Here is a 26,099-nt window from a genome sequence, read left to right as displayed (position 1 = left end):
CCGATGTTGGTCAGGCAGCATCTATGGAGATGGTTTGTTTCAGATCAATAACCTTTCAGAATAAAACAGATTTCCATTGATCTGAAGCTAACACCTTGTTTTCTCCACAGGTGCTGCCCAAGCTGAATGTTGTTTCAGATTAAGAATTTTTTTGATCACAGGTTTAAAGTACCGAGTATTTATTTCATGGATTTCTGATGTTCACAGTTACGATACTTTGAAATGTCAGCAATTCGATGAGCAATTTAAATTGAGGGAAGAGGTTTTCTCAGTGGGCTGCATTCTTGATGAAGATCATCTCTAGGAGACGATTGAGTTAGACAGGATTTCTGTAATGGTTGAGACTCTCCTATCTGATGCGTAATTGTTGCTTATTTGGTTGGCTGGAAAGTTATACTGCGGTTTCTGGTGGAATTTGGCGATTTGAGCCCAGCTGACGTGTTATTGATGTCAAATGCAACAGGTAATCGGGATGTTAACTTGTTCATTATTTATGTAATTGCTGTAGATGAGTCAGAGAACTTTGTCAGTAAGTATTTCACATCCGCAGAAATTTTGAAACAAGCCTGTATATTAAAAATTATATAACCATATGAACTATTGTCTACATTGATACTGTGCTATCAGTACAATATGGAATTTGCTCATTTACCAACCGACAGGCCTGTCAAGAAAACCCCAGTATTCAGCTTTTATCAACATAATTTTCACAATGTGGTAACTTAGTGGTCTTTCTGTAATCTGCATGAAGAAATGTATGAAGGTATGTGGAGAGTACCTTGTCCATCTGGTTGCAAGAAGTAAGTTGAATGCCTTGTCTCCCCAATGATGGATGAGCTCAAGTTTCCACCACCTAAGCATTAAAGACTGAAGCTATTGGCTGTCCCTCAACTCCAAGCACATGTGCCTGAACCAGACTTGGAAACTTTGGCCTATTGACCCTAACTTGGATTTGAACTATAAATTTGCAGCATTGCCCGATTTCTATTTCCATCCCTAAATCTATTCAACAAATTTGTTATGCTCTTCACTGTAGCTAATTTGGTAATTATAATTTTAAGTTCTGGCTGTATCCACACTTTACACTAAATTTTGCTTGTAATTCTGCTACCCATGTTCTAATTCATCTTATTTGCTCACTTCCTGTCCAAAAGAAACAGTACCTGCTGCCCCGATGAAGTGTCTTGCCCTAAAACATTATCTCTTTATTCCTTTCCATAGATGCTGCCTGACATGCTCAGCTCCTCAGCATTTTGTGTTACCACTGTTTCACTATCAGTGTGAGACTGGTATTTTTAACCTATTTGAAAACCTCCAAATCCCCTTGTCAGTGCTCTTTCTGACCCTTGCAAGTCAACTAGTTCTTCTCTTCATGGCTACTATTGATTGGTCTCTGAAGTAATGTTTGTTAAAATGTTCAGTGTATTTTCTTGTTGCTTTTGCTATTGATATGTCTCTGTGCATGTGCAGCAAAGGAAAGGCCCTCCTGTGCCCCCTCCACCAAAGGTCACACCATCCAAGGACATCAAGCAAGAAAATATCCTCAATCTGTTTGATGACAATTTCATCCCAGAGATAAGTGTGACTACACCTTCACAGGTTAGCTGCATCCACATGTACCCACTTCTGTTGTGATCCTCATCTTAATACTGTTTGCCTTGTTCATCTTTCCATCTAACCTTTGTGTTTAGCTGCACGGAGCATGCCTCATTAACAGTGGACTGTTTGTATTAGTTACTTAGTTCCCCAGTAATTAGTGTTTTGTTTCAATTAAACTTGGGCTGCCACTTTGTCGTTATCTTAAGTTAGGATTTAGTTGAAAGATTTCCATCAACTAAATGGAGTTGGATCAGAGAGCCTAGTGGTGTTCCTGTTCTTCCCAGGAAAGTATAACCTAGCTGTCACAGACCTGGTGATGAATACAAAACTGAGAGGGTTCTGGGAGTTTGGGTGGTGGGTTGTGAACACTCTCGCGTATTGTATTTATATATTGGACACAATGATGCAGTGGCAGCCCTGAGTCTTGCAGCATGCTTGTCTTGTGTTTGCTTGCACAAGTTACTTATGGAGATCTACCAGAGGTGACAAAATCAAGTTAATAACTGTGTGTTTTCTTGGTCAGAATACATGGCAAGCAAAGCCTTGCAAATGTGAGAAAGATGGACACAGACACTGTATAGGATCAATCTGAATATTTCACTGATTGTCTTTGGTAGTTTTGCTTAGTGTGGGTTTGAGTGAGGTGTTTTGCTATAATGTGCCTGTAGTTGCTCTGGGTTAAAATTTTGTAATTTAAGATTTGGGACTTTATCATACAGCACCAAAACAGGCCCTTCAGCCATCATGTCCACATCAACCAAGCACCAATCTATTTTAATCCCATTTATCATCACTTGTACCTAGGTCACTCAAGTGCTTGTCTAGATCAGTTATTCTCAATGTTTTTCTGCTTGTGGCCCACTTGTCACTCCCCCCACCCCCACACACTCTGTCAGTTGCTAAAGTGTTTTGGTCAATTGCACTAATTATACCAATATCCAGTCAATATTTGTATTTTAACAGGTCATGTCACAGTTTGCAGGTATTTTAACCCATGGAAGGCAAACAGAACCAGCCTCCTGCTGTGTACTCACTGATTGGTCTTGCTGTAGTTTGAGATTTGGGGGTAGATGTCGAGTAGGGCTCAGTGGACTGCCCTGCAGGGTGTCAACAGCTGCGCGCGCGCGCGCGCGCACACACACACACACACACACACACACACACCTTTTTGCTGCCTCATTTACATCATCTAGCATATTTTCCCATTCATTTCATTCAGCATTCCAATTAAATTATATTCATTTCTTTTATTTCAAATCAAATTGTTTAATATCAGAAAATGTATATAGCATACAACCTGAAATTCTTACTCTTCACTTAACAAGAAACTTCATAGAATGAATGATATAAAAACATCAGAGCCCTGAACAGTGTCGTGGTTTCTTGTGCCCCACAAATGACCAGGAGACCCAGAAGATTCTTCAAGAAGGGTTAAACTTTAATTTGCAATCAAAGCTGAGACAGTCATTGAGCTAGTCGCTGATTGCCCACCGATCCTTGGACACAGCATTTTTTATAGCAATCTCCTGGTTTAGTTGCATTAGCATATGCAATCGGTCTATAGTTGCGTATCACACGTACATCCGCCACTATTGTTTCTACCCATTGACTTAATCATGTTCTAATCTAACATCTCTTGGCTACCTCTCATTAACACACCATTGTCTTCTACATTCTTAAGATTTCGTGACTTAATCATGTTCTAATAATCTACATCTCTTAGCTACCTCTCATTAACACACCATTGTCTTCTACATTCTTACAATTTCCTACAGAATTGGATACATGCATAGCAAATTTCAAAACTGACTACACAGTTTTGGTTACACAGCAAAATTTCAACTTTTATACTCCAATATATCCCTCCTTTGAGACCCAGAGGGTCTCACACAGAGAAAAGACCTAAGAGTCTGCGCACAAAAGCCCCAATAAACTCAAGCACTTATTCCCAAATCTCGGTTAAACTATAATTTTCTGCGCCAAGACCTCAAAGTATTCTCTCCGTTACCCTGGGCGGCTGAGCCAAAAACCTGTCCCTCTGTACCTGAGACAGGGAAAAAGACTCGGAAGCCCTTACAATCTACTCCCACATTGTCGTTTTGCTCTTGTTCATCCTGCAGGTGTTGTAGGCTGTAACGATACACTAACCTTGCTTCAGTAATTGCCACTTGGTTGCAGCACGCACTACAAGAGATTTGAGACAAGGAAGAAAACAGCACAGCACAAGCGCACAGCTCAACAATATAATACTGACAGTTATTGCTATTTTAGTCAGCCATGCTCTCCATCCTCCGAGTCTACTTTCCAACCAATCAAAGAACTGATGTTCAAATCCTGCATTCTGTTTGACCTCCATCCGCAGATTCTTTAATTTATTCATTGCTCTGGTGAAAGACCCTTCTGGGCTAGTATTGTTCGGTATGAAAGTGCAGCATTGTTCTCCAAACATTACACACACACCCCCTTTTTCTGGTGAAAGACCCTTCTGGGCTAGTATTGTTCGGTATGAAAGTGCAGCATTGTTCTCCAAACATTACACACACACCCCCTTTTTCTGCCAAAAGCCAATCCAGTACCTGTCTGTTTTGCCTCGCCACCCTGCTAGTTGCATCCAGCTGTTGCCCTAAGGCCTCCAGTGCATCATTGGTATATAGTTTATCCTTTGAACATTTTTGCTTACCCCTATCACAGGTATGATAGCTTCCCAGTGAGCATCATGCGGTGTCAGGCATGTCATTCGATTAGTTTGCATGCGGTAACTCATCAATGCTAACGGTAAAGCATCGACCCAATTAAGTTTAGTGTCTGTACAAATTTTGTTTAGTTTGGCTTTCAGGGTTCCAATAATTCTCTCTACCATGCCCTGTGACTGAGGGTGGTATACACATCCAAATCTTTTATCCTTAGCGCCTGTAGTACCAGTTTGACCACTTTCTGGATAAAAGCTGAACCATTGTCTGAGCTAACTTCTGTAGGTATTTCAAACCTTGGGATCACTTCATTTGTCAGAAATTTTACCACTGTCTTTGCCCCTTGATCTCTTGAAGGTACCGCCTCCACCCATCTGCTAAATCGATCAATTACTACCAGCATGTATCTTTTCCCTCTCACTGTCGCCTGTAATCGATCACTAGATGTTTAAATGGTACTTCGGGTACAGGAATGTGACCTATTGGGATTGTAATTCCCTTCCGAACATTATTCTGTGCGCATACCTCGCACTGTGACAAGACAAAGTCCACTGAAGCCTGTAAATAAGGTGACCAAAAACCATCCTTCTTTATTTGCTTTATCACTTCCCCCCTTGCACAATGGTCAATCCCATGCACTTCTGAAATCAGAATCGTCAGTAGAGGGGTGGGCGCTACCAACAAACCGTCTTCCATGCTCCACAAGCCTCCTGGGTTCTGCTTGGCCCCCCTTCGTCTCCACATTGTCTGTTCTGCCAAAGTTGCCTTACCTTGTATTTCAATTAGGTCCTCTACCACAGGTTCTGGAGTTAGGCTTACCTGGGGGGCAATGACAGCTGATGTACATCCAGACACTTTTCTGGCTGCATCGTCCGCAGCTTGATTTCCCTTTGTTATTACATCCCTTCCCTTTTTATGTGCCTGGCATTTTACTATAGCCAATGCTTTAGGTTTCATTATGGCTTTTATTAAATCTAGAATTTGCTGACAATGTTGTATGGGATCTCCGCTACTTTTTAAAAAACCTCTCTGCTTCCACACTGCCCCGAACAAATGGCATACTCCATGAGCATATGCCGAATCAGTATAGATGTCTACTTTCTCACCTTCCGTCTTTTCACACGCAGCTGTCAGGGCTTTGATTTCTGCTAGTTGGGGGGACAGGACTCCATCCTAATAATCTTATAGCTCGACTGATCCTGCTGCACTACTGAGAACCCTGCATGATTTCCATCATAGTCCCTATAACAAGAGCCATCTACGAACAGAACCTTTTAATCTGCATCCTCTAATGGTTCTGACCGTAAATCTGCTCTCAATTTGGCCATCGTCTTCCCTACACAATCATGGGGTTCTCCTTCATAGTCCAAAGGGACAAAATCTGCTATATTACTGGTAGTACATCTTTGTATAGTTATGTCTGGAAATGTCAATAGCATCTGATACGCTGCTATCCTGGCTGGCGTCAGCACAAATTTCCCTCTTTCCAGCAATTCTGCTACTTTGTGGTGTGTGTATAGAGTCACAGGATAGCCCAGGGTTACAGATGATGCCTTTCCATATGCATAGTACAGCGCCGCCAATCCCTGATAACAGGGTGGATACCCCTGAGCCACCTCATCTAGTCTCGTACTGTAGTATGCTATCGGCTGCTTTGCTTTTCCTGTGCCTGTCTCCTGTGTTAGAACCGCTGTGACATAACCCTCCTGTCGGTTGGATACATAAAAACCTTCTCGTAGTCAAGCAAAGCTAATGCTGGTGCGTGACTGCAATTCCTGCTTAATAGTATTGAAAGCTATCTCCGCCTCTCCATTCCACTGTAAGCCGTTCTTCAAATTTGTATGTCCTGCTTCTTTCATTATCTTTCTCAAAGGTGCCACAATCTCAGCATATTCTCCTATCCAATCTGAGCTGTACCCTGCCATTCCCAAAAACGTCATCATCTGCCCTACAGTCTGGGGTTTTGGGGCCTTAGTTATTGCCTCAATCTGATCTGGTGCTATCGCCTTCACTCCCTTGGATATTACCCTGCCTAAGTATTCCACTTGCTGCGTGCAAAATTGCAGTTTCTTTTTGGATACTTTATGTCCTCCGTGCGCCAGCTTCTCTAACAGAGTTATAGTGTCCTGCTCAAACTGTTGCTCGCTGTGGGAGCAAATCAACAGGTCATCCACATACTGTAACAATGTACTTTCCAATGGCATGCCCTCTAGGTCTGCCTTCAACACCTGATTAAAAACGTGTGGTGAATGTTTAAATCCTTGTGGCATTCTGGTATAGGTATACTGAGCACCTCTGTAAGTAAATGCAAACAGATACTGACACTGGTCGGCTAGAGGAATGCTGAAGAAAGTCGAACACAAATCAATCACTGAAAAGTAACTTGCTTCTGGTGGAACATTAGTCAAAAGCGTGTGTGGGTTGGGGACTACCGCTGGCCAGTCCTCCGCCACATCATTTACCGCTCGCAAATCATGCACCAATCTCCACTTAGATTTATCTGCTTTTAAGACCGGCAGCAACGGGGTATTGCATGGACTGCTTGTTCTTTTAAGCACTCCTATTTCAAGCAACCCCTGCACTGTCGTTGCTATTCCCTCTTCTGCTTCTGGTCTTAGAGGGTATTGTGGTCTTCTGGGTGGAATTGCTCCCCTTTTCAGCCTTATTTCCACTGGACTAGCTGTTTTTATTTGCCCTATGTCCGTGTCATGCTGTGACCACAGAATAGACAGCAACTCATCTAACCTTTTATCTTTCTGCTGGCCTCTTTCCTTTCCCAGCAAGGGCAGGTGTGGGTGGGGAGTTATTTCGACCTCTCTCACTGTCCCTACCATATCTACACTTACCATTATTTTAATGCAATTGTTGTCTCCTGATATCCACACCTCTGGCGTGATTTTCCTCCACACTGTTACGGTTTCAGCACTCTTAACTAAAGGTCCTAAGTCTTTAGACTGATATCCCTTGTTTACCAACAACGTTACGTGGGGCGCAGCCTCCGGTATCCTGTACCATTTTTCTAAAAAGGTGTTTCACTTAACTTGTAAAGCTGCCCCTTGCTTTCCAATTATCATAGCCTCCCCTTCCAGGTGTTGTTGGGTACATGCCTCCAGGTGCCATTTCTCCTCTAACTCCCTGTTCTGAGTTTCATCAAAAATCACTGTACAATGTAGCTCAGATTTGGGCATTACAGCCATGGGTAATATAGCCTGCACGCCCTTTTTCCATTTTTCCCAGGGTTCCTGAATCTGATCTGCGATGTCTCCTATCCAAAAGACATTAGCCTTCTTGTCTTCTTGCACTATCAATTGAGCCCCTGCTCTTTCCACACTCAGCCCATTTCTGGTGCATTCTAATTTTAATTCCAGTTTCAATAAGGCATCTCTGCCTAACAAATTAATCGGAGTTCCTTTAAATACGAGCACCGGCAAAACAATTCCTTTATTTCCCATTCTCAACTGCACTGGAGCCGTGCACTGTGTCAACTGTGTTTTCCCGAGAATCCTACCGTCTTAATAAACTTTCCTGACATGGGAAGGTGAAGGGCATACTGTGGCTGTACACAAGTGTACGTGGCTCCAGTATCTATCATCATTGGTGTCAGTTGCCCTTCTAACATAACCTGAACAATGGGTTCCTCGTCTGCCTCCCTTGTTATCATTGGGTAATGTCCCTTCCCACTCAAGTTCTCGGGGCACCCCTAATACCTTGCATAGGGGTTCACAGGTCTGCTTGGGCCTGTGGGGGCTGGTCCTTGGCTAAACTTTGGTTCCCTTCTTATCGGTTCCTGCTGGTGTGTGACAGGCCATGGTGTAAACGGACAATCTCTTCTCATGTGACCTGGCTGATTACATCCCCAGCACAATCTCTCTACCTCTCTTTCCCCCTGTTTCCTCACTGGTCCCCTCTGCCCATAGCTCCTCTGTCCCCCTCCTTGGGACTTCCAGTCCTGTCTGGGCTGTTTGAATTTAGTCTGTTCCTGATAGGGTATTTGTGGGAATGCTGCTCCAAAGACGTTGATTATTGGCATGGGGTTTTCCGGCCCTTGTCTTACAGTATGATCGGTTCCTCCATCTAGCGATGCTTCATCCAGTTCAATGGCTGTACTCGGACTGGTGGTTGCTGGCAGCATCTTTTTGCTTTTCTCTTTTTCCTTTTTGAGTCCTTCGAGCTGCATTTGTATTAACTTTCTTTACACCTCTTTCTGCTGCTCAGCCAACCTTTGTTTGTCTTTCCGTTATTTCTCAACCGCATGGACTACGTGGTCTCTAAATTCTTGTGGGGTTATTGACGTCAGCCCAACCACTTCCTCCAGTTTGGATTTTACTTGTGGAGGCATTGCATCTCAGTCTCCAGTCTCCACCTTTTCAACTGGTTTTCTACGTAGGCTGCTGGGTTTTCAGTGGATCCCCTTTTAAGGCTTTGGGGTCCACTTTGGGTGGATAAAGCTTTCTGAGGGCCTGCCATACCCTCTGCCTCACTCTGGTCAAACCCGTCTCCATCAGTTCTTGGGTCGTTCGAGTTTACTATGCCAGCCATTTCCATTAGTTCGTTAAATTTGGAGGTTCCCATCAACCTTATCAATAGTGCCTTCAAATCTCCCATAGCCAATAATCGTCCCGCCGTTTCTTCTTCAAAGGCTCTAATCCATTTCCCTGCTCCTTCATGTAGATTGGGCAGAGTGTTTTTCAGCCCTTCTAGGTCCTGGGATCCCCAAGGGATATGCTGCACTTGTCCTGATCCTTTTACTAACAACGTCATCATTCTTCCTCCTCCTTCCCACCTGCCCTGGCTCTCCTCCTCGCCTGACTCCCCATCTGTCTCAGGGTATGTCTTTAATGCCTCCCACACAAATTTCTCTGGGGTCCTCTTCTTCCCTCAGTCTCCCTGTGGAGTCCTTCCTTTCTGTCCTGGTTCAATACTTGGTCAGCCTCTGGAGTACTTTTCACATCTCCTCTGGCAATCCCCTCTCAGTAACTTATCTAGCTCTCTCTCTACTTCCGCAAGTTGTTTCCCTACCACTTCCTTCTGCTCTTCTAGGCTTCTGCCTCCTACCTCTTCCCCACAAATTCTCGCATCCTCTCTCTCTCCACTTAACTCTTGCTCCTCCAATGAGTCGCCTTCTCTTTCTTCCTGCCCGTGTTTGTACACCTGTGGCAGGGACTCCTCATGATCCTTACTCGTGCTTGATTCCCTTCTCTTTTGTGTTTCTCCAAGACTCTCATCTCCTATCTTTTTTCCACTTCCTCTTGAATGCCTCATCTCTTCCTGCCCTGCCTGATTTTCTAGTCTGTTTATTTCTGTAGTATAACCGATACTCCTCATACTCCTTTTCCTCTCTCAAGTATTTCATCCGTTCAATCCCTTCTTCCATTTCTCTCTGTGCCTGTTCCACCTTTATCCTTTCTGCCTGTATCTTCTTCCATATCGCCGCTTTTTCCTTCTCGTATTGTTTTTTTCCCTCCTCATTATCCCAAACTTGTACTTCTCCCTGCATGTTTACTGTTCCCATCAGCAGGGGGCACTGCTTAGGGGTTCCTTCCTCATTATAGGGAGGGGGTTTTTCTGTTTCTTTCACATCCGGGTACGGATCTGAAGCCAGCTTCTCACTGTACCTCCCTCTCTCTCTAACAGGCAGTTTCTCCAGCACCTTAGTGTCTTCCTCGCTTGTAATCAATATTCTACCTGTCCTCCTCAGCCTTTCTCCCTCCGTTCTGAAGAGTTTTAGCACTTCCATTTCTCTTTTTTTTTGCCCTCTTCTTAGATTTATCTTTTGGTTTGTAATTTTTAATTAGTCCCTCCATTTCTTTGCACAAACTTACATCAAACGTTCCTTCTCTTGGCCACTTTGTGACCAGGTTTTTGGTTCTTTTTTCCCATTTTTCTGAAGTTTTTGTGATCTCATATTTATTTAACGGGAATTTTTTGCTCAGTATCTCTACTGCCGTTCCTTTACCTGTCATGTTATTCTCTCTTTTTAAGGTATTTCAGAGATTCACAGTTCGTTTACTGGATAATATTATTTACTCTAATTCTATGCCTAGTCTATTCTGTTCTGCCCGTACAGACCTCTATTCAGAGCGGTACCCACAGTACTTGCTCTTTGCACCTCGTCTATTCAGACCCTTATCTCTTAAGGCGGTATCCACGAGGATTTTCTCTATTTTCCTTTCCCTGCCTGTTCAGCCCTTCGTTTCATACGAAGCGGTACCCACAGGGATTTACCAACACCACGTGGACTTTTTCTTAACTTCTTATTAACTTATTTGTACTTACCCTTACTGCAGTGTTCTTGATCAATCCTCTGGGCCTCCTGTTAACCCCCAATTCTACCAGATTCTTTGGACCGGAGAGACACTTCGGCAGTGGTTCCACACTTCTGAGACTCCAAGACCTCCCCAAAGCCAACAGAATTCTTAGTCCAAATTGTAGCAAAAAGCGCTTACCGTTTGCTTGGGTGCACCCTTAATTCTGTTAGCCTTGTGGGGGTCCCTAGAGGACTGGGAAGCATCCCCAATCTGCCGTTTCCTTTCCGCGGGTCTCTTTCAGGTCCTGCCGCGGTCGCCAATTTTGTCGTGGTTTCTCGTGCCCCACAAATGACCAGGAGACGCAGAAGATTCTTCAAGAAGGGTTAAACTTTAATTTGCAAATCAAAGCTGAGACAGTCATTGAGCTAGTCACTGATTGCCCACCGATCCCCGGACACAGCATTCTTTGTTGCGTACCACACGTACATCCTGCCGCTATTGTTTCTCCCCATTGACTTAATCATGTTCTAATCTACATCTCTTAGCTACCTCTCATTAACACACCATTGTCTTCTACATTCTTAGGATTTCATTCTCCTACTAAATTGGGTACATGCATAGCAAATAGCAAGTTTCAAAACTGACTACATAGTTTTGGTTACACAGCAAAATTTCAACTTTTATACTCCCAATACCTATAGATTTTCTGTGGAACTGCACACTGAACGAATGTAATAAAGTTGTAAAATAACCACCTTTCTATACTGATCCCCTGGCTAGTGAAGGCAAAATCTCAATGTTTTCACCTGGCCTATTGGTGGCCTATTGATGAGGCTTGAACACAAAGGTTCCTCTAGCGCAACAATTCCCTGGAGAATGTTGAGAAACAATGTTGGTGTTGAAGGAATTGGATGTGATCTGATCAAAATGATTCAAATGGTGTCATAAGAGACTGTTGCATATGGTTACAACACAAACTAGCTTGAATGAGAGTAGTTGAGTAATTCCTTTGATTAATCTTGCTGATCATGCTGCTACCATTGAGATTTTCTGTTCAATTTGTCTGTCACTATCTTTTACTGGGCACATTTTCTTCCATTTTTGTTTTGACTGTTCAGTCTGTTCACTAAATACTGTTTGAATCACACTCTGTTCCTTTTAATCATCCCCTAGTCATTTTGGCTGACTGGCAATATATTAAGAAATTTTGGTTTCAATACAGTATGATAACATAGGTGATATTACAAACGTGTATAGGCATTGCAATCTTTGGCAATAGAATTTGAAGTTCCAGTGGTATTCAGACATTCGCAGGTATTTTTGGAGGTGTTGTTAAGGTACTAATTGTGATTATTAGCGACACTGTGGATTATATGGAGAAATACCTCCACTCGCCGGTGTGCTTCCGATAGTAATCTGTTTTTCCATGAGTTGTATTTTGTTTGGGGGGTAAAAGTTGGGGTGTAGGAAGGAAGAGCTGTTGGATATGTTGGATCTTGATCCTTTTGTGATCCAGAGGTTCTTCAGAAGTTGAGAATGAGGCATAAAACGGCTGTAAGCAAGAAGAGCAAAGAAGCATGGCAAGAGAAATGAAGAGGACTTAAAGTAACTGTGGTCTTCTCTTACTAGACCAGAGGTAACAAATTCCATTGATCAGTTGGCTGATGCAGACAATATAATACCTGTCGCTGAAACCAAGAAGCTTCTGGAAAGAGGCATATGCACTGCAATTACTGGAAATTTTACTGAACAATCACATGTATATAGGTGATAATATAAAATACAATCAAGCATCGGAAAGTTAAACTACAAGAAAAATAAGAATTCTACACTCCAATCCAATGGATAACTGAAGTTATTTGGGTGAATTAAGGCTACATCAATTAATCTTTTTTTCTGGAGCAAGTAATTTATTCTGGGCATTTTTTTAGAACTTTTTGCAATAAGTAGTTTAGTATTGACTAATTGCTAATTTACAAGTAACTGTTTTTCAACCTTTGCCCCATTTGAATAAATAGGATGTTAATAGAATGACAAGCAGCCTGTCTAACGTCAGTTACTGCCCTATACTATGCCCCTTTCAAGGAGGATTTTGTGTACCTATCCAGTCAGTTGAGTGGAATATATTCAAGTCAATAATTGTTGAGCACCCTTTGACTTGTTTACTTTTTCTCTGATTTAAATCATCCCAATTGGAGATTTTAGTTGCATAGTGGATCAACTGTCCTTAAAACAAAGACAAATTAGTAATACCATTATACCTGCACATTTAAATTTATACTGCTGCCAGCATTTTATTATTTTAGATTCCTGAGTTACCCGGAGAAAACCCACTCATCATTAGTATGTCTAGCATACAATATTAGGGGCATTCAGCTAAGGAAAATTGCCCTTGCGGAATTCACAGATCACTATCCAAAAATTTGCGATTGATCACAAATTTGTAGGGGGCAGGATATAAATACAATCTTTAAACTGATTTTGCGATGCATGCACAGATGATGAGGCTTCACATTATAGAAAATCACATTTATGGATCACTTTCTAGGAAAGCACACCGCAATTCTGTAACATGGTTGATGCTTCTGGAAAATTGAGTTCTTTAAATTCAGTATTGAGATGATAAAATTGACAGTAGGGTTATAGCTGCATACGGTTATAATTAAAAACCACTGAAGTTTTTTTAAAATCACTGCGCATTCACGCCCTATCCATGATGCTACAACTTCAGTCACCTCTCCCGCTGCTTGTCCTGGAAACCTCAGAGAATCAAGTGGCTCAGAATTCGGTTTCAGATCACTGGCATATGTTGTGAAATCTATTGTGGAGCAGCAGTACATTGCAATGCATAACTGTAAATTACAGTACCTATATATTGCATTACATGGTGCAAAAAGAGTAAAAAAAAAAGTAGTGAGGTAGTGTTCATGGGTTGAATGTCCATTCAGAAATCTGATGGCAGAGAATATGAAGCTATTCCTGAATTGCTTCAGTTGCAGAGAATGGCAGAAGGTATCATGTCAGTACCTTGATAGCTGAAGGTGCTAGTTTATTCTCCTGTTTATTTGTAGGATCCTTTCTCTTCCTTTTTGTAGATTTAAAGCAAATTGAAACTGAATAATGTTTATATTGTATATGTTTACGAAGTTTAATTTTGAAAAAGAGCATGGAAGTCAAGGCAAAGCTATTAATTTAAACTCAGTCTGAATTCTTGAAAGTTTGCTCATTTTCCTCTGGTATAGATCCTGTTATCTCACTTGCTTCTGTTCTCTGTGCTTTCCCTTATTCTCGGCTTTGTTATCGTGCTTCAATATATTGCGACTGGTGTGGCAAATGAGTAAACTGTCTCTTGTTCTTTCCTCCCTTGTTACATCCCCACCTCCACCTCCCACCTAGTTTGAGGCTCCTGGGCCTCTGCAGGATGAAGGAAGCCTTTTGGACTTTGACCCTTTGAAGCCAGAAAGTAATACAGTAGCGAGAGCAGCATCTCCAGTCTCACAGGTTTGTTTAGATCAGCCTTCCAGTTCGGGGTTAATGACTAAGTGGTTCAAGGCATTTCTGTTGGTCTCGTGTAAGAATTACTGATTGACTGCACCAGGCTGTTGTACTCTTCGGAAGAAATGGTGAGGTATTGATCAATTTGTCGTTTTGATTTCCTTGTACAGTCTGATGCAAGGTAGACGATTTGGAATCGGGTTTATTTATCACTGTATGTCATGAAATTTGTTGCTCTGCGGTTAATCTGTAGATCAGCATTGTAGACTGAGACATTGTAATGGCCAGCCGTGATAATCATTTTCCTGTGTGCACCTATTGCTGACAAATTTTGCAGCTGGCTGGAAATTTTCACAAGGGTTCTGGAGAGATGATATTTATTAAACAGAAAAGATAATCAAATTCATTCTCATTGAGATAGTTTAGTATTTGCCTTTATCGTAAGATCCCTTGTCCTCTTTTTGACTTGAAGTGTTAGCCACCAGCCTTAACCGGCGCTTCCACAGAAGTTTAATCAATGATCTGTTTATGATTAAGGATGGCCTTTCTCCTGAACAATTGTCTGGAGCTGTAGTCTTGCATGCAGTTATCTCCATACTGCTGACCAGGTTAATCATTAACCTGATAGTACAATATATGCAGATGCATTGTATGACTTTAAACTAGTGGTCGCCAACCCGTCTACTGCAATCGACTGGTCGATCTTTGAGACTTTCCAGTAGATCCCGAAAAAAAAATACACAAATACTGTTGAGAGATTGTTTCTGGGTTGCAAGGTTTTCGTTCTATTCCTTCTGCCCAGTGCGCATGCGCATAGCTCCCCCGCACTACACAGTGTACTTCAGTGGTCCCCAACCACCGGGCTGCGAGGAAACAATGAGTGAGTTGCACCTTTCCTCATTCCCTGTCACGGCCACTGTTGAACTTGAACCCACGTGAGGTCATCAGTCGCCTACCCGCAGTGACACCCTTGCGCCAGTGTTCGAGAACCGCCGATGCTACTGGCCCGGAGCGCGGCCGGCGAGAACCGCCGATGCTACTGGCCTGGAGTGCGGACAAATGGGCACTCTGAACCAGTTCACCACACCGTTGCTAAAATATTCGCAGACAACATAATTCGGGCTCAAGGTTTCGTAAGTATCAGAGCAGCTACCTCGCTGTGATCTACTGAAACAAACTTTTGTCAGCCGATAGATCCTACAAGGGGGGGACGGGCGTGCTGCCTGTCGCATTCCTCACTCGGTTGGTCGCTCTCTCCGGCCCTGACCTTGCCCTCTCACCCCACCCATGACCAGCCGCACCTGGTCAGGGCGTCTGGCGGCAGGCGGGCAGAGGCTGGAGTTCGGGCCGGGAGGCTGTCTAATGAGGCAATGAAGCCCTCAAAACTGCTTCGGTACCTTGAGTCCAAGCACCCTGTGCTTAAGGACGAACCCGCTGAGTTTCTTCAGCGGAAAAAACGTAAGTAGCATGGGGCAGCAGCTAAGCGCCGAGAGCTGTGAAAACTAAGTTGTGGAATAAACTGGACATAAGGAACCTGCTTCGAGTATCACTGGATTCCCGTCGTGTTTAACACCCCCACCCCCCACCACAGTCGTCGGCCGGTCCGCAAGAATACTGTCAATATTAAACCGGTCTGCGATGCAAAAAAAAGGTTGTTACCCCTGGTGTTTAGGCATTATTTCTACTTCCGGGTTGTGGGGTTTTACTTCCGGTCTTTTCTGCCCCAGTGCACATGCGTGTAACTAATCGATCTGGGGTCGATCTCGCCTTTCACTAAAGCCGAGGTAGGGGATCTTGGGCTTAAAAAGGTTGGTGACCACTACTTTAAACAATAAAATAGGTTTGATTTGCTTTCAAACATGTGATAAAGGAATCTCAATGGAAAGAGGCCATTAGGGTTGGAACTCATTGTGATACTTGATCCCCATTTATCATTCCATTCAGAACCTTGCTGACTGAATCAAGGATTGGAGGACAGTTCTTAATCTTGGTTCTTAATGTCAGCACAGATGTGGGGGCTTGAGGCCTGTGCATGGATCCTGGTCCATGCCCTTGAGCTTTTTTTTAAACCCAGTTTGAGAATCAGATTTCCTTGTGCATCTGCTTTTGTAGTTTCACCTGATTCAAGAGACTGTAGATACTGGAATCTGGAGCAACTCGGTATCTCCTCCAGCCTTGCTTACCACGTTTGATGGTCTAGATGCAAGTTCTACATTGAAGAGGTCAAACACAGATGCAGCGACTGTTTTTGCAGAACTCTTGTTTGGTCCACAAAGTCAATCCTGAGTCCCCATTCCTACATTGATCTGTCCATCCTTGGCCTTCTCTACTGCTGGGATGAAGCTCAATGCAAACTGGAGGAGCATCACATTAGTTATTCACTCGGGTAGTCTACAGTCCAGTGCTAGGAATATTAGGTTTTGCACTTTTAGCTGACCCTCCCTTTTTCCCAACTTCATCCCTTTCTGTATCCCTCTTCCTTTGAACCCTCTGGTCCTGCCATTTCTGTTCCCTTGCTGGCTCCTGTTTTCATCCTCTTTGCCACCAAAAATACCTTTTTCTAACTGTTAGTCATCTCTCCCTTTTTAATGGTTCCCATTCTCTATTGAGCCATGGCAATGCTTTGTATTCCTGCTTGTTTCCTTCCAGCAGATGCTCTTTTTCATCACACTCCCCTCTTCCACCTTGCTCCATCCGTTTTTCTTTGTCCCATCTATCATTCACTTGGCAGTCATGCGACTCCACCCCACTCACCTCTCTACCTGACACTACCTGCCTCTTGTCATGCGACTCCACCCCACTCACCTCTCTACCTGACACTACCTGCCTCTTGTCATGCGACTCCACCCCACTCACCTCTCTACCTGACACTACCTGCCTCTTGTCATACGACTCCACCCCTCTCCCCTCTCTACCTGACACTACCCGCCTCTTGTCATGCGACTCCATCCCACTCACCTCTTGTCATGCGACTCCACCCCACTCACCTCTCTACCTGACACTACCCGCCTCTTGTCATGCGACTCCATCCCTCTCACCTCTTGTCATGCGACTCCACCCCTCTCCCCTCTCTACCTGACACTACCCGCCTCTTGTCATGCGACTCCATCCCTCTCACCTCTTGTCATGCGACTCCACCCCTCTCCCCTCTCTACCTGACACTACCCGCCTCTTGTCATGCGACTCCACCCCTCTCCCCTCTCTACCTGACACTACCCGCCTCTTGTCATGCGACTCCACCCCACTCACCTCTCTACCTGACACTACCCGCCTCTTGTCATGCGACTCCATCCCACTCACCTCTTGTCATGCGACTCCACCCCTCTCCCCTCTCTACCTGACACTACCCGCCTCTTGTCATACGACTCCATCCCTCTCCCCTCTCTACCTGACACTACCTGCCTCTTGTCATGCGACTCCACCCCACTCACCTCTCTACCTGACACTACCTGCCTCTTGTCATGCGACTCCACCCCACTCACCTCTCTACCTGACACTACCTGCCTCTTGTCATACGACTCCACCCCACTCACCTCTCTACCTGACACTACCTGCCTCTTGTCATGCGACTCCACCCCACTCACCTCTCTACCTGACACTACCTGCCTCTTGTCATGCGACTCCACCCCACTCACCTCTCTACCTGACACTACCTGCCTCTTGTCATACGACTCCACCCCACTCACCTCTCTACCTGACACTACCTGCCTCTTGTCATGCGACTCCACCCCACTCACCTCTCTACCTGACACTACCTGCCTCTTGTCCTGCGACTCCACCCCACTCACCTCTCTACCTGACACTACCTGCCTCTTGTCCTGCGACTCCACCCCACTCACCTCTCTACCTGACACTACCCGCCTCTTGTCATGCGACTCCACCCCTCTCCCCTCTCTACCTGACACTACCCGCCTCTTGTCCTGCGACTCCACCCCACTCACCTCTCTACCTGACACTACCCGCCTCTTGTCATGCGACTCCATCCCACTCCCCTCTCTACCTGACACTACCCGCCTCTTGTCATGCGACTCCACCCCTCTCCCCTCTCTACCTGACACTACCTGCCTCTTGTCATGCGACTCCATCCCACTCCCCTCTCTACCTGACACTACCCGCCTCTTGTCATGCGACTCCTCCCCTCTCTACCTGACACTACCTGCCTCTTGTCATGCGACTCCACCCCTCTCCCCTCTCTACCTGACACTACCCGCCGCTTGTCATGCGACTCCACCCCTCTCCCCTCTCTACCTGACACTACCCGCCGCTTGTCATGCGACTCCACCCCTCTCCCCTCTCTACCTGACACTACCCGCCTCTTGTCATGCGACTCCATCCCACTCACCTCTCTACCTGACACTACCTGCCTCTTGTCATACGACTCCATCCCTCTCCCCTCTACCTGACACTACCTGCCTCTTGTCATACGACTCCACCCCACTCACCTCTCTACCTGACACTACCTGCTTCTTGTCATGCGACTCCACCCCACTCACCTCTCTACCTGACACTACCCGCCTCTTGTCATGCGACTCCATCCCACTCACCTCTCTACCTGACACTACCTGCCTCTAGTCATGCGACTCCACCCCTCTCCCCTCTCTACCTGACACTACCTGCCTCTTGTCATGCGACTCCACCCCTCTCCCCTCTCTACCTGACACTACCCGCCTCTTGTCATGCGACTCCATCCCACTCACCTCTCTACCTGACACTACCTGCCTCTTGTCATGCGACTCCACCCCTCTCCCCTCTCTACCTGACACTACCCGCCTCTTGTCATGCGACTCCATCCCACTCACCTCTCTACCTGACACTACCCGCCTCTTGTCATGCGACTCCATCCCACTCACCTCTCTACCTGACACTACCTGCCTCTAGTCATGCGACTCCACCCCTCTCCCCTCTCTACCTGACACTACCCGCCTCTTGTCATGCGACTCCACCCCTCTCCCCTCTCTACCTGACACTACCTGCCTCTTGTCATGCGACTCCATCCCACTCACCTCTCTACCTGACACTACCCGCCTCTTGTCATGCGACTCCATCCCACTCACCTCTCTACCTGACACTACCCGCCTCTTGTCATGCGACTCCATCCCACTCACCTCTCTACCTGACACTACCCGCCTCTTGTCATGCGACTCCATCCCACTCACCTCTCTACCTGACACTACCTGCCTCTAGTCATGCGACTCCACCCCACTCACCTCTCTACCTGACACTACCTGCTTCTTGTCATGTGCCCTTTCTCAGCCTTCCACTAACTGTTTCTTACCACTCCTCCCTGCTGGCCATTTTGTCTTGCTACTCATTTCTGATGCATGATTCTGACCCAAAACGTTGACTTTTCCTTTCCTCCCATTGACTCTGCTCAACCCACAGACATTCTGTAGCAGATTGTTTCACCTGAGCTGTTCAGCAGTTGGGAATGAAAATAATAGACAATAGGTGCAGAAGTGGACCATTCGGCCCTTCGAGCCTGCACCACCATTTTGAGATCATCGCTGATCAATTACTATCAATACCCAGTTCCTGCCTTGTCCCCATATCCCTTGATTCCCCTATCCATAAGATACCTATCTAGCTCCTTCTTGAAAGCATCCAGAGAATTGGCCTCCACTACCTTCCGAGGCAGTGCATTCCAGACCCCCACAACTCTCTGGGAGAAGAAGTTTTTCCTTAACTCTGTCCTAAATGACCTACCCCTTATTCTCAAACCATGCCCTCTGGTACTGGACTCTCCCAGCATCTGGAACATATTTCCTGCCTCTATCTTGTCCAATCCCTTAATAATCAAAACCTGCTGTGTTTTTTGTTAAATCCGATGATCTCCCTTGATCAAGGTTCTGATTTCCCAGAACTTCCTTTCCCTAAGGAAGGGAAATGCAATGTTAGCATTCATTTTGATAGAACTAGAATATAAAAGCAAGGATGCAATGATGAGAATTATAAGGCATTGATCAGACCACATTTGGCATATTAAGAGCAGTTTGAGAATGACTCTGGAAATGAAATAGTTAATGTATAAGGAGTGTTTGATGTTTCTGGGCTTGTATTTGCTGGAGTTTAGAAGAGTACAGGGGAGCTCATTGAAACCTATTGAATATTGAAAGGCCTAGATAGACAGGATGTTTCCAGTAGTTGGAGAGTTTAGAACCAGAGGGCACAGCCTCAGAATAAGACTAGTCCCTTTAGAACAGATGAGGAGGAATTCTTGAGCCAGAAGGTGGTGAATTTATGGAATTCATTGCCACAGCTGGCTGTGGAGGCCAAGTCATTGGGTATATTTAAAGTGCCGGTTGATAGGTCCTTGATTCGTAAAGGTGTCAAAGGTTATGGGGAGAAGACAGGAAAATCCCTTTGAGAGGGATATTAAGTCAGCCATGATGGAATGGTGGAGCAGATTTGATAGGTTGAATAGCATAATTCTGCTCCTGTGTTTTATGGTCTTGATGGACTGGCATTTTGGTAGTTGTATGCCGCAGAAAATTGTTCGGGAATATAGTTTGAAGTGTAGTCAAACATTTTGCTGCTCCAGGTTTCCCTCATAACCTTGTGCAACTTTTAGCAGTTGGATCAATAAATACATTTGTAAGGGAGCAAAGATAAGTGAGTGTTTGATTTGTTAGCAGTAGAAAACAAAATTGCTGGAAACCTTTTTGCCACCTATACCCAGCACTAGTTTCGTGTACTTTGTCATATGAAATATTCCAGTAAGGTGAAAAAGTTATTCGTGTAAAGTGTAACTAACTTCATTTTTTATTCAACATGCTAGACTTTACCTTGGGATTTGTGGGAGGTAAGCACTATGAATTAACTCTTAAAACACAACAGCATGCTCAAGGCTTTTATAGTTTGCTTGATGCTGACACCTTTTTTTTGCATACAGTTATATATCCACTGCTTTTCAGCAGCACCTATTGCTTCAGCTTTGGAAGTTTAAATGTTGCCCTTGTCTGTTGTGCTCCTTTGTGTAAAATTTCTCTCTCCTTTTCCCAGCCGGAATCTTGAGTTTGTACACCACTGCTTTGCATTTAAGCCAAGTCTCACGACAATTATTCATGTCATCCTTGTTTGTATGTCAGTGTTTATGTATTTGAAACTTTGATACTCATTTCATATCATAGATGTTGTCTCTTGAGTATCTGTTGAATTATGGGCAGCTTTTTTGCTTCAGTGTCAACAAGATTAACTAGCTGCCTGAAGATTCGTGGCTCTACAATTTGGGGCTTGAGATGAGGACCTCCTTGGGATTTGCTGTGGGATTTAAGTCAGAGAATCAAGTCTCTGAATTCATTTTTCATATTTTGTTTTAAAATGCACATGGTGAATCCTTCAGTGACACCAGTGTTAATTCTGGGAATGATATTTGAAATTGTTCCTTGGAGCTATGGACAACCTGGTACTAGAAAGCTGTGACTTCACTGCTACTGTTGCACAGCATTCAGTCAAGCAAATCTCATTAGATATCTGTTTATTGGGTGTAACCTGGATGTATTGCTGTCCTTTTGAAGCTGTCATTTAAATGTTGACGGCATTCATTCAATTCTTCAACATGCTTCAAAACTGTCTCGTATTAGTTGCACACACTAGAGAAACTCAGCAGGTCAGGCAGCAGCTATGAAGAGCTGATGGTTTGGACTGAGACCCTTCAGAACTATTCATGTTCTGATAAGGGTCTCTGCCTGAAACCTCAGCACTCTATTCCTCTCCATAGATCCTGCCTGACATGCTGATTTCCTCTAGCATTTTGTGTGTTTCTTTGGATTTTCAGTATCTGTAGAATGTCTCGTTTGTCCTGTATTTGTTGCATTATTTAAGCTGTTATCTTGTTTAGATGTGTAAAGTGGGATTTCTTTGACACGGAATATATTGGTTTCTCAGAATGCAGCAGCCATTGCGTTTCCGAGTTGATGCAACTGTAACTTGATGTTTATTGTTCCATCATGGGACATGATTTGGTAAATTCATCAGAGCAAATTTAAAATATTAGCAGCTTTTGTAGACTGACCAGTTCTGTAGGTTTAACTATTTATACCCTCCTCTGACAAGTGACTGGGTAAGGCCCACACTGCTTAGATGTGCATGCGAGTCTGTCCCCAGTTTACAACTTATGTTTGAAAAGACCATAAGACTTAGAAGCAGAATTGGGCCACTTGGCACATTGAGTCTGCTCTTTCATTCCATCAACCCACAAAATACTGCAGGAACTCAGCAGGCCAGCCAGCATCTATGGGAAAAAAGGGCTGAGGCCCTTCAGGACCAATGAAGTGTCTTGTCCCTAAGCATCAGCTGTACTCTTTTCCATAGATGCTGCCTGGCTTGCTGAGTTCCTCCAGCATTTTGTGTGTGTTGCTTGGATTTCCAGCATGTGCAGATTTTCTCTTGTTTGTGATTGGCCTTTCTATCATGACTGATTTTATTATCCCTCCCTCTCAACCCCATTCTATTGCCTTCTCCCCATAACCTTTCACAACCTGACTTATCAAAAATCTATCAACCACTGCTTTAAATATACTTAATGACTTGGCTTCAACAGCTGTCTGTGGCAATGAATTCCACAGATTACCACCCTCTGGCTTAAGAAATTCCTCCTCATCGTTGTTTTAAATGGACATCCCTCTATTCTGACGCCATGCCCTCCAGTCCTAGACTCACTCACTATAGGAAACATTCTCTCCACATTCACTCTGTCTAGGCCTTTTAATATTTGATAGATTTTAATGAGATTTCTCCCCTCACCCCCTTCATTCTTAACTTCAACCAGCACAGGCCCAGAGCCATCAATGCGTACCATGTTAACCTTTCTCATTGCCAGAATCATTCTCCTGAACTTCCTCTGTACCCTCTCCAATGCCAGCACATCTTTTAGACGAGGGGCCCAAAACTACTCACAATACTCCAAGTCCTATCTGGCCAAGCCTCAATGTTACATCCTCGCTCTTGTATTCTAGTCCTCTCAAAATGAATGCTAACATTGCATTTGCCTTCCTCACCACCAACTCAACCTGTTAAGTTAATCTACAGGGAATCCTGCATAAGGACTTCCAAATCCCTTTGTCTGATTTTTGAAGTTTCTCCAGGTTTATAAACGTCTGTGCCTTTATTCCTTCTCCCAAAGTCCATGACAGTATACTTACCTACAATATGTTCTATCTGCCATATCTTTGTTCATTCTGCAATCAGTCTGTCCTTGTACAGACTTTCTGCTTCCTTAACACTACTTGCCCCTACATCATTCTTGTATTGTCTATAAACTTCAGCCATAAAGCCAATTCCATCATCCAAATTGAGATGTAATGTGAAAAGAAACATTCCCAATACTGACCTCTGTGGAACACTAGTAATCATCGGCAGCCAACCAGAAAGGCCCCTTTATTCCAACTCTTGCTAGTCAGCCAATCTTTTATCCATGCTGGTATCTTTCCTGTAATACCATGGGCTGTTAGCTTGTTAAGTAGCCTCGCTTTAACCTTGTCAAAGGCCTTCTGAAAATCCAAGTAAACAACACCAGCCTATTTTATCATATGCCTCCAAGTACCCTGATACCTCATTCTAAATAATGGACTCCTACATCTTCTGAACCACTGGAGTCAGGCTAACTATCCTATAATTACCTTTCTTCTGCCTTCCTCCCTTCTTGAAGAGTGAAGTGATATTTGCAATTTTCCAGTCCTCTGGAACCATTCCAGAATTTAGTGATTCTTGAAAGATCATTACTTTGTGCCTCCACAATCTCTTCAGCTACTGTTTTCAGAAACCTGGTTTGTAGTCCATCTGGTCCAGATGATTTATCTACCGGTGGCCCCCGCTTTTCGAACGTTTGATTTACGACAACTGGCTGTTACGAAATACTTACCTCTTTTCACTAACCAAAGAGGATTTTCACTTTTAAGAAAAAAAGACGCCCACTTTATATGTGTGTTCACCCCGAGAAAGACTACCATGACCAGGAAGTCTTGTGCAGGCAGTTGTTTGCGCATGCGTGTACGTATTGTTTTTTTTTCTCTGTCTAAATCGATTTTGGTTCGCTGCCTTCCCGAGTTTGATAAGTGAAACTACACCTTACCTACAATATTTCTATTTATATAGGGTGTAAGTTTATTATATCATTCCTGCTTTTACTATATGTTAGTGTTATTTTAGGTTTTATGTGTTAATTGCTTTGATTTGGTAGGTTTTTTTTGGGTCTGGGAACACTCAAAAAAATTTCCCATATTAATGGTAATTGCTTCTTCGCTTTACGACATTTCGGATTACAAACAGCTTCATAGGAACACTCTACCTTCGGATTGCGGGGGAAACCTGTATCTTCAGGCCCTTCAGCTTCCCAAGCATCTTCTCCTTGATAATAGCAACTACACACTTCTGCCCCCGACACACTCTCAAATTTCTGGCATACTTGTAGTGTCATCCACAGTGAAGACTAATGCAAAATACTAATTAAGTTAATCTACCATTTCTTTGTCCCCCATTACTACCTCTTCTGTGTAGTTTTCCAGCAGTCCGATATCCACTCTCACCTCTTTTATTCTTTATATATCTGAAAAACCTTTTGGTATCTGCTGGTATTGGTTAGTTTGTGTTCATATTTCATATTTCCTCTCATTGTAGCTTTTTTAGTTGCCTTCTGTTGGTTTTTAAAAAGCTTCCTAACCCTCTGAATTCCCAGTATTTTTATTTGCTATATTATATAATCTTTTACTTTTGAACTGTCCTGGACTTCCCTTGTCAGCCTGTGCTTCCCTTGCCAAAAGGGAAGAACCCATTCTATGTTTAGTTATAGCTGTAATCATTGTTGTCTTTTTGTAATAGGAACAAAGGTTTTTTGCATTTAGGTTTGTTTCAGATAGCTAGCACAGTCGATGAATTAAACGCATGAGTCAGTCCAATCATACAGATGTTTTTGCAATTAGTAAATCATTGGGTGTTGCACTAGAATTGAAGAGCTGTTTCAAAAATGGGTGTAATGATTCTGGCTTAGAAAGTGTACTTGCTGTTTAAGGGCAATTAATTATGGACTCAAGATGGGGTAATGGGGATATGTCATTGTACATTGCTGCCTTATTTGAAGTGGGAGGAAAAAATTATCCAACATTTGGAAGATCCTTTTGTTAGCCTGATGTATAAAACAAAAATTACAAAGTCTACTGGCTACAGAGACAAGAACGTTTAGAGTTTTGTTGGAGCAACAAACTGTTCTTGTGGAGATCCAAGCTAAAAGAACATTGTTGGACGTGCTCAGCTGGTCAAGCAGCATCCATGGATCTAAAGTCTCAATTCGGGTCACTTAACTAGAAGGTCAATGTGAACATTTTAAGGTGTACAGGTGTGGAAGAAGTAATTAACACCTGTGAGTGCAGAACAAGGTATGATTTGGAAGCAAAAGCTAGTAGCCTTCCCTTCCAGCAGTCAAAAGGGGCCATTTCCACTCTTCCTGCCCCTCAAAAACTTCCAGTAATTTTTCTTGCTCGCTCTTCCCCTCCCTTCTTCCATTTGCCACTCTGGCTCTCCTTTCACCTCTTCCTCACCTGCCTATTTCCTCCCCTTGGTGGCCCTCCTTCCCCTTTTAATCTATGGTCCACTCTCCTCTCCTATCAGATTCCTCCTTTAGCCCTTTTCTACCCATCACCTCCAACTTCTCACTTCATCTCCCCCCCCTACCTACTTTCCCCTCACCTAGCTTCACTTATCACCTTCTAGCTTGTACTCCTTCCCACTTCCCACCACTTGATTTTGGCTTCTTCCCACTTCCTTTCAGTCCTAAATGTTTGGCCTAAAATGTCAACTGTTTATTCATTTCCATAGATGTTGCCTGACCTGAATTACTCCAGCATTTTGAGAGAGTTGCTCTAGATTTCCAACATCTGTAGAATCTGTTTGTTATCACAACTGTTTCTTCATTCACTCTACCTTAAGCTTTTACTTATTTCATCAGCTAATCTGATGGATAATTGAGTTGAATTGCTGACATTTTCTCTCTACACAAATGCTCCTTGATTTGCAAACTTTTGGCACTTTTCGCTGGAGCCACTCAATACATTTCTGCTGTTTAATGGAATTCTGG

At 43.8% G+C, this 26,099-nt stretch overlaps 1 protein-coding gene across 6 annotated transcripts in view; it reads left to right on the top strand.

Moving 5' to 3' along the window:
• bin1a (bridging integrator 1a) overlaps window positions 1–26,099 on the top strand; it is a 151,320-nt gene that overhangs the window by 86,067 nt on the left and 39,154 nt on the right. For 3 of the 6 annotated variants that reach the window (XM_073025509.1, XM_073025518.1, XM_073025500.1), the window contains 3 exons: window positions 1,471–1,599; window positions 13,934–14,038; window positions 20,808–20,831. The exons of 1 other annotated variant lie outside the window; for it this stretch is intronic. In XM_073025509.1, coding sequence (XP_072881610.1) covers window positions 1,471–1,599; window positions 13,934–14,038; window positions 20,808–20,831 — 258 coding nt within the window. The remainder of the gene's footprint in view (window positions 1–1,470; window positions 1,600–13,933; window positions 14,039–20,807; window positions 20,832–26,099) is intronic. 2 more of the 6 variants (XM_073025527.1, XM_073025536.1) reach the window with 2 other exon arrangements.

This window comes from Hemitrygon akajei, chromosome 2 (genome assembly GCF_048418815.1).
Source record: "Hemitrygon akajei chromosome 2, sHemAka1.3, whole genome shotgun sequence".
NCBI lineage: Eukaryota > Metazoa > Chordata > Chondrichthyes > Myliobatiformes > Dasyatidae > Hemitrygon > Hemitrygon akajei.
Note: the sequence above shows the minus strand (reverse complement) of the source record. Positions and strands in the feature narration are given on the sequence as shown.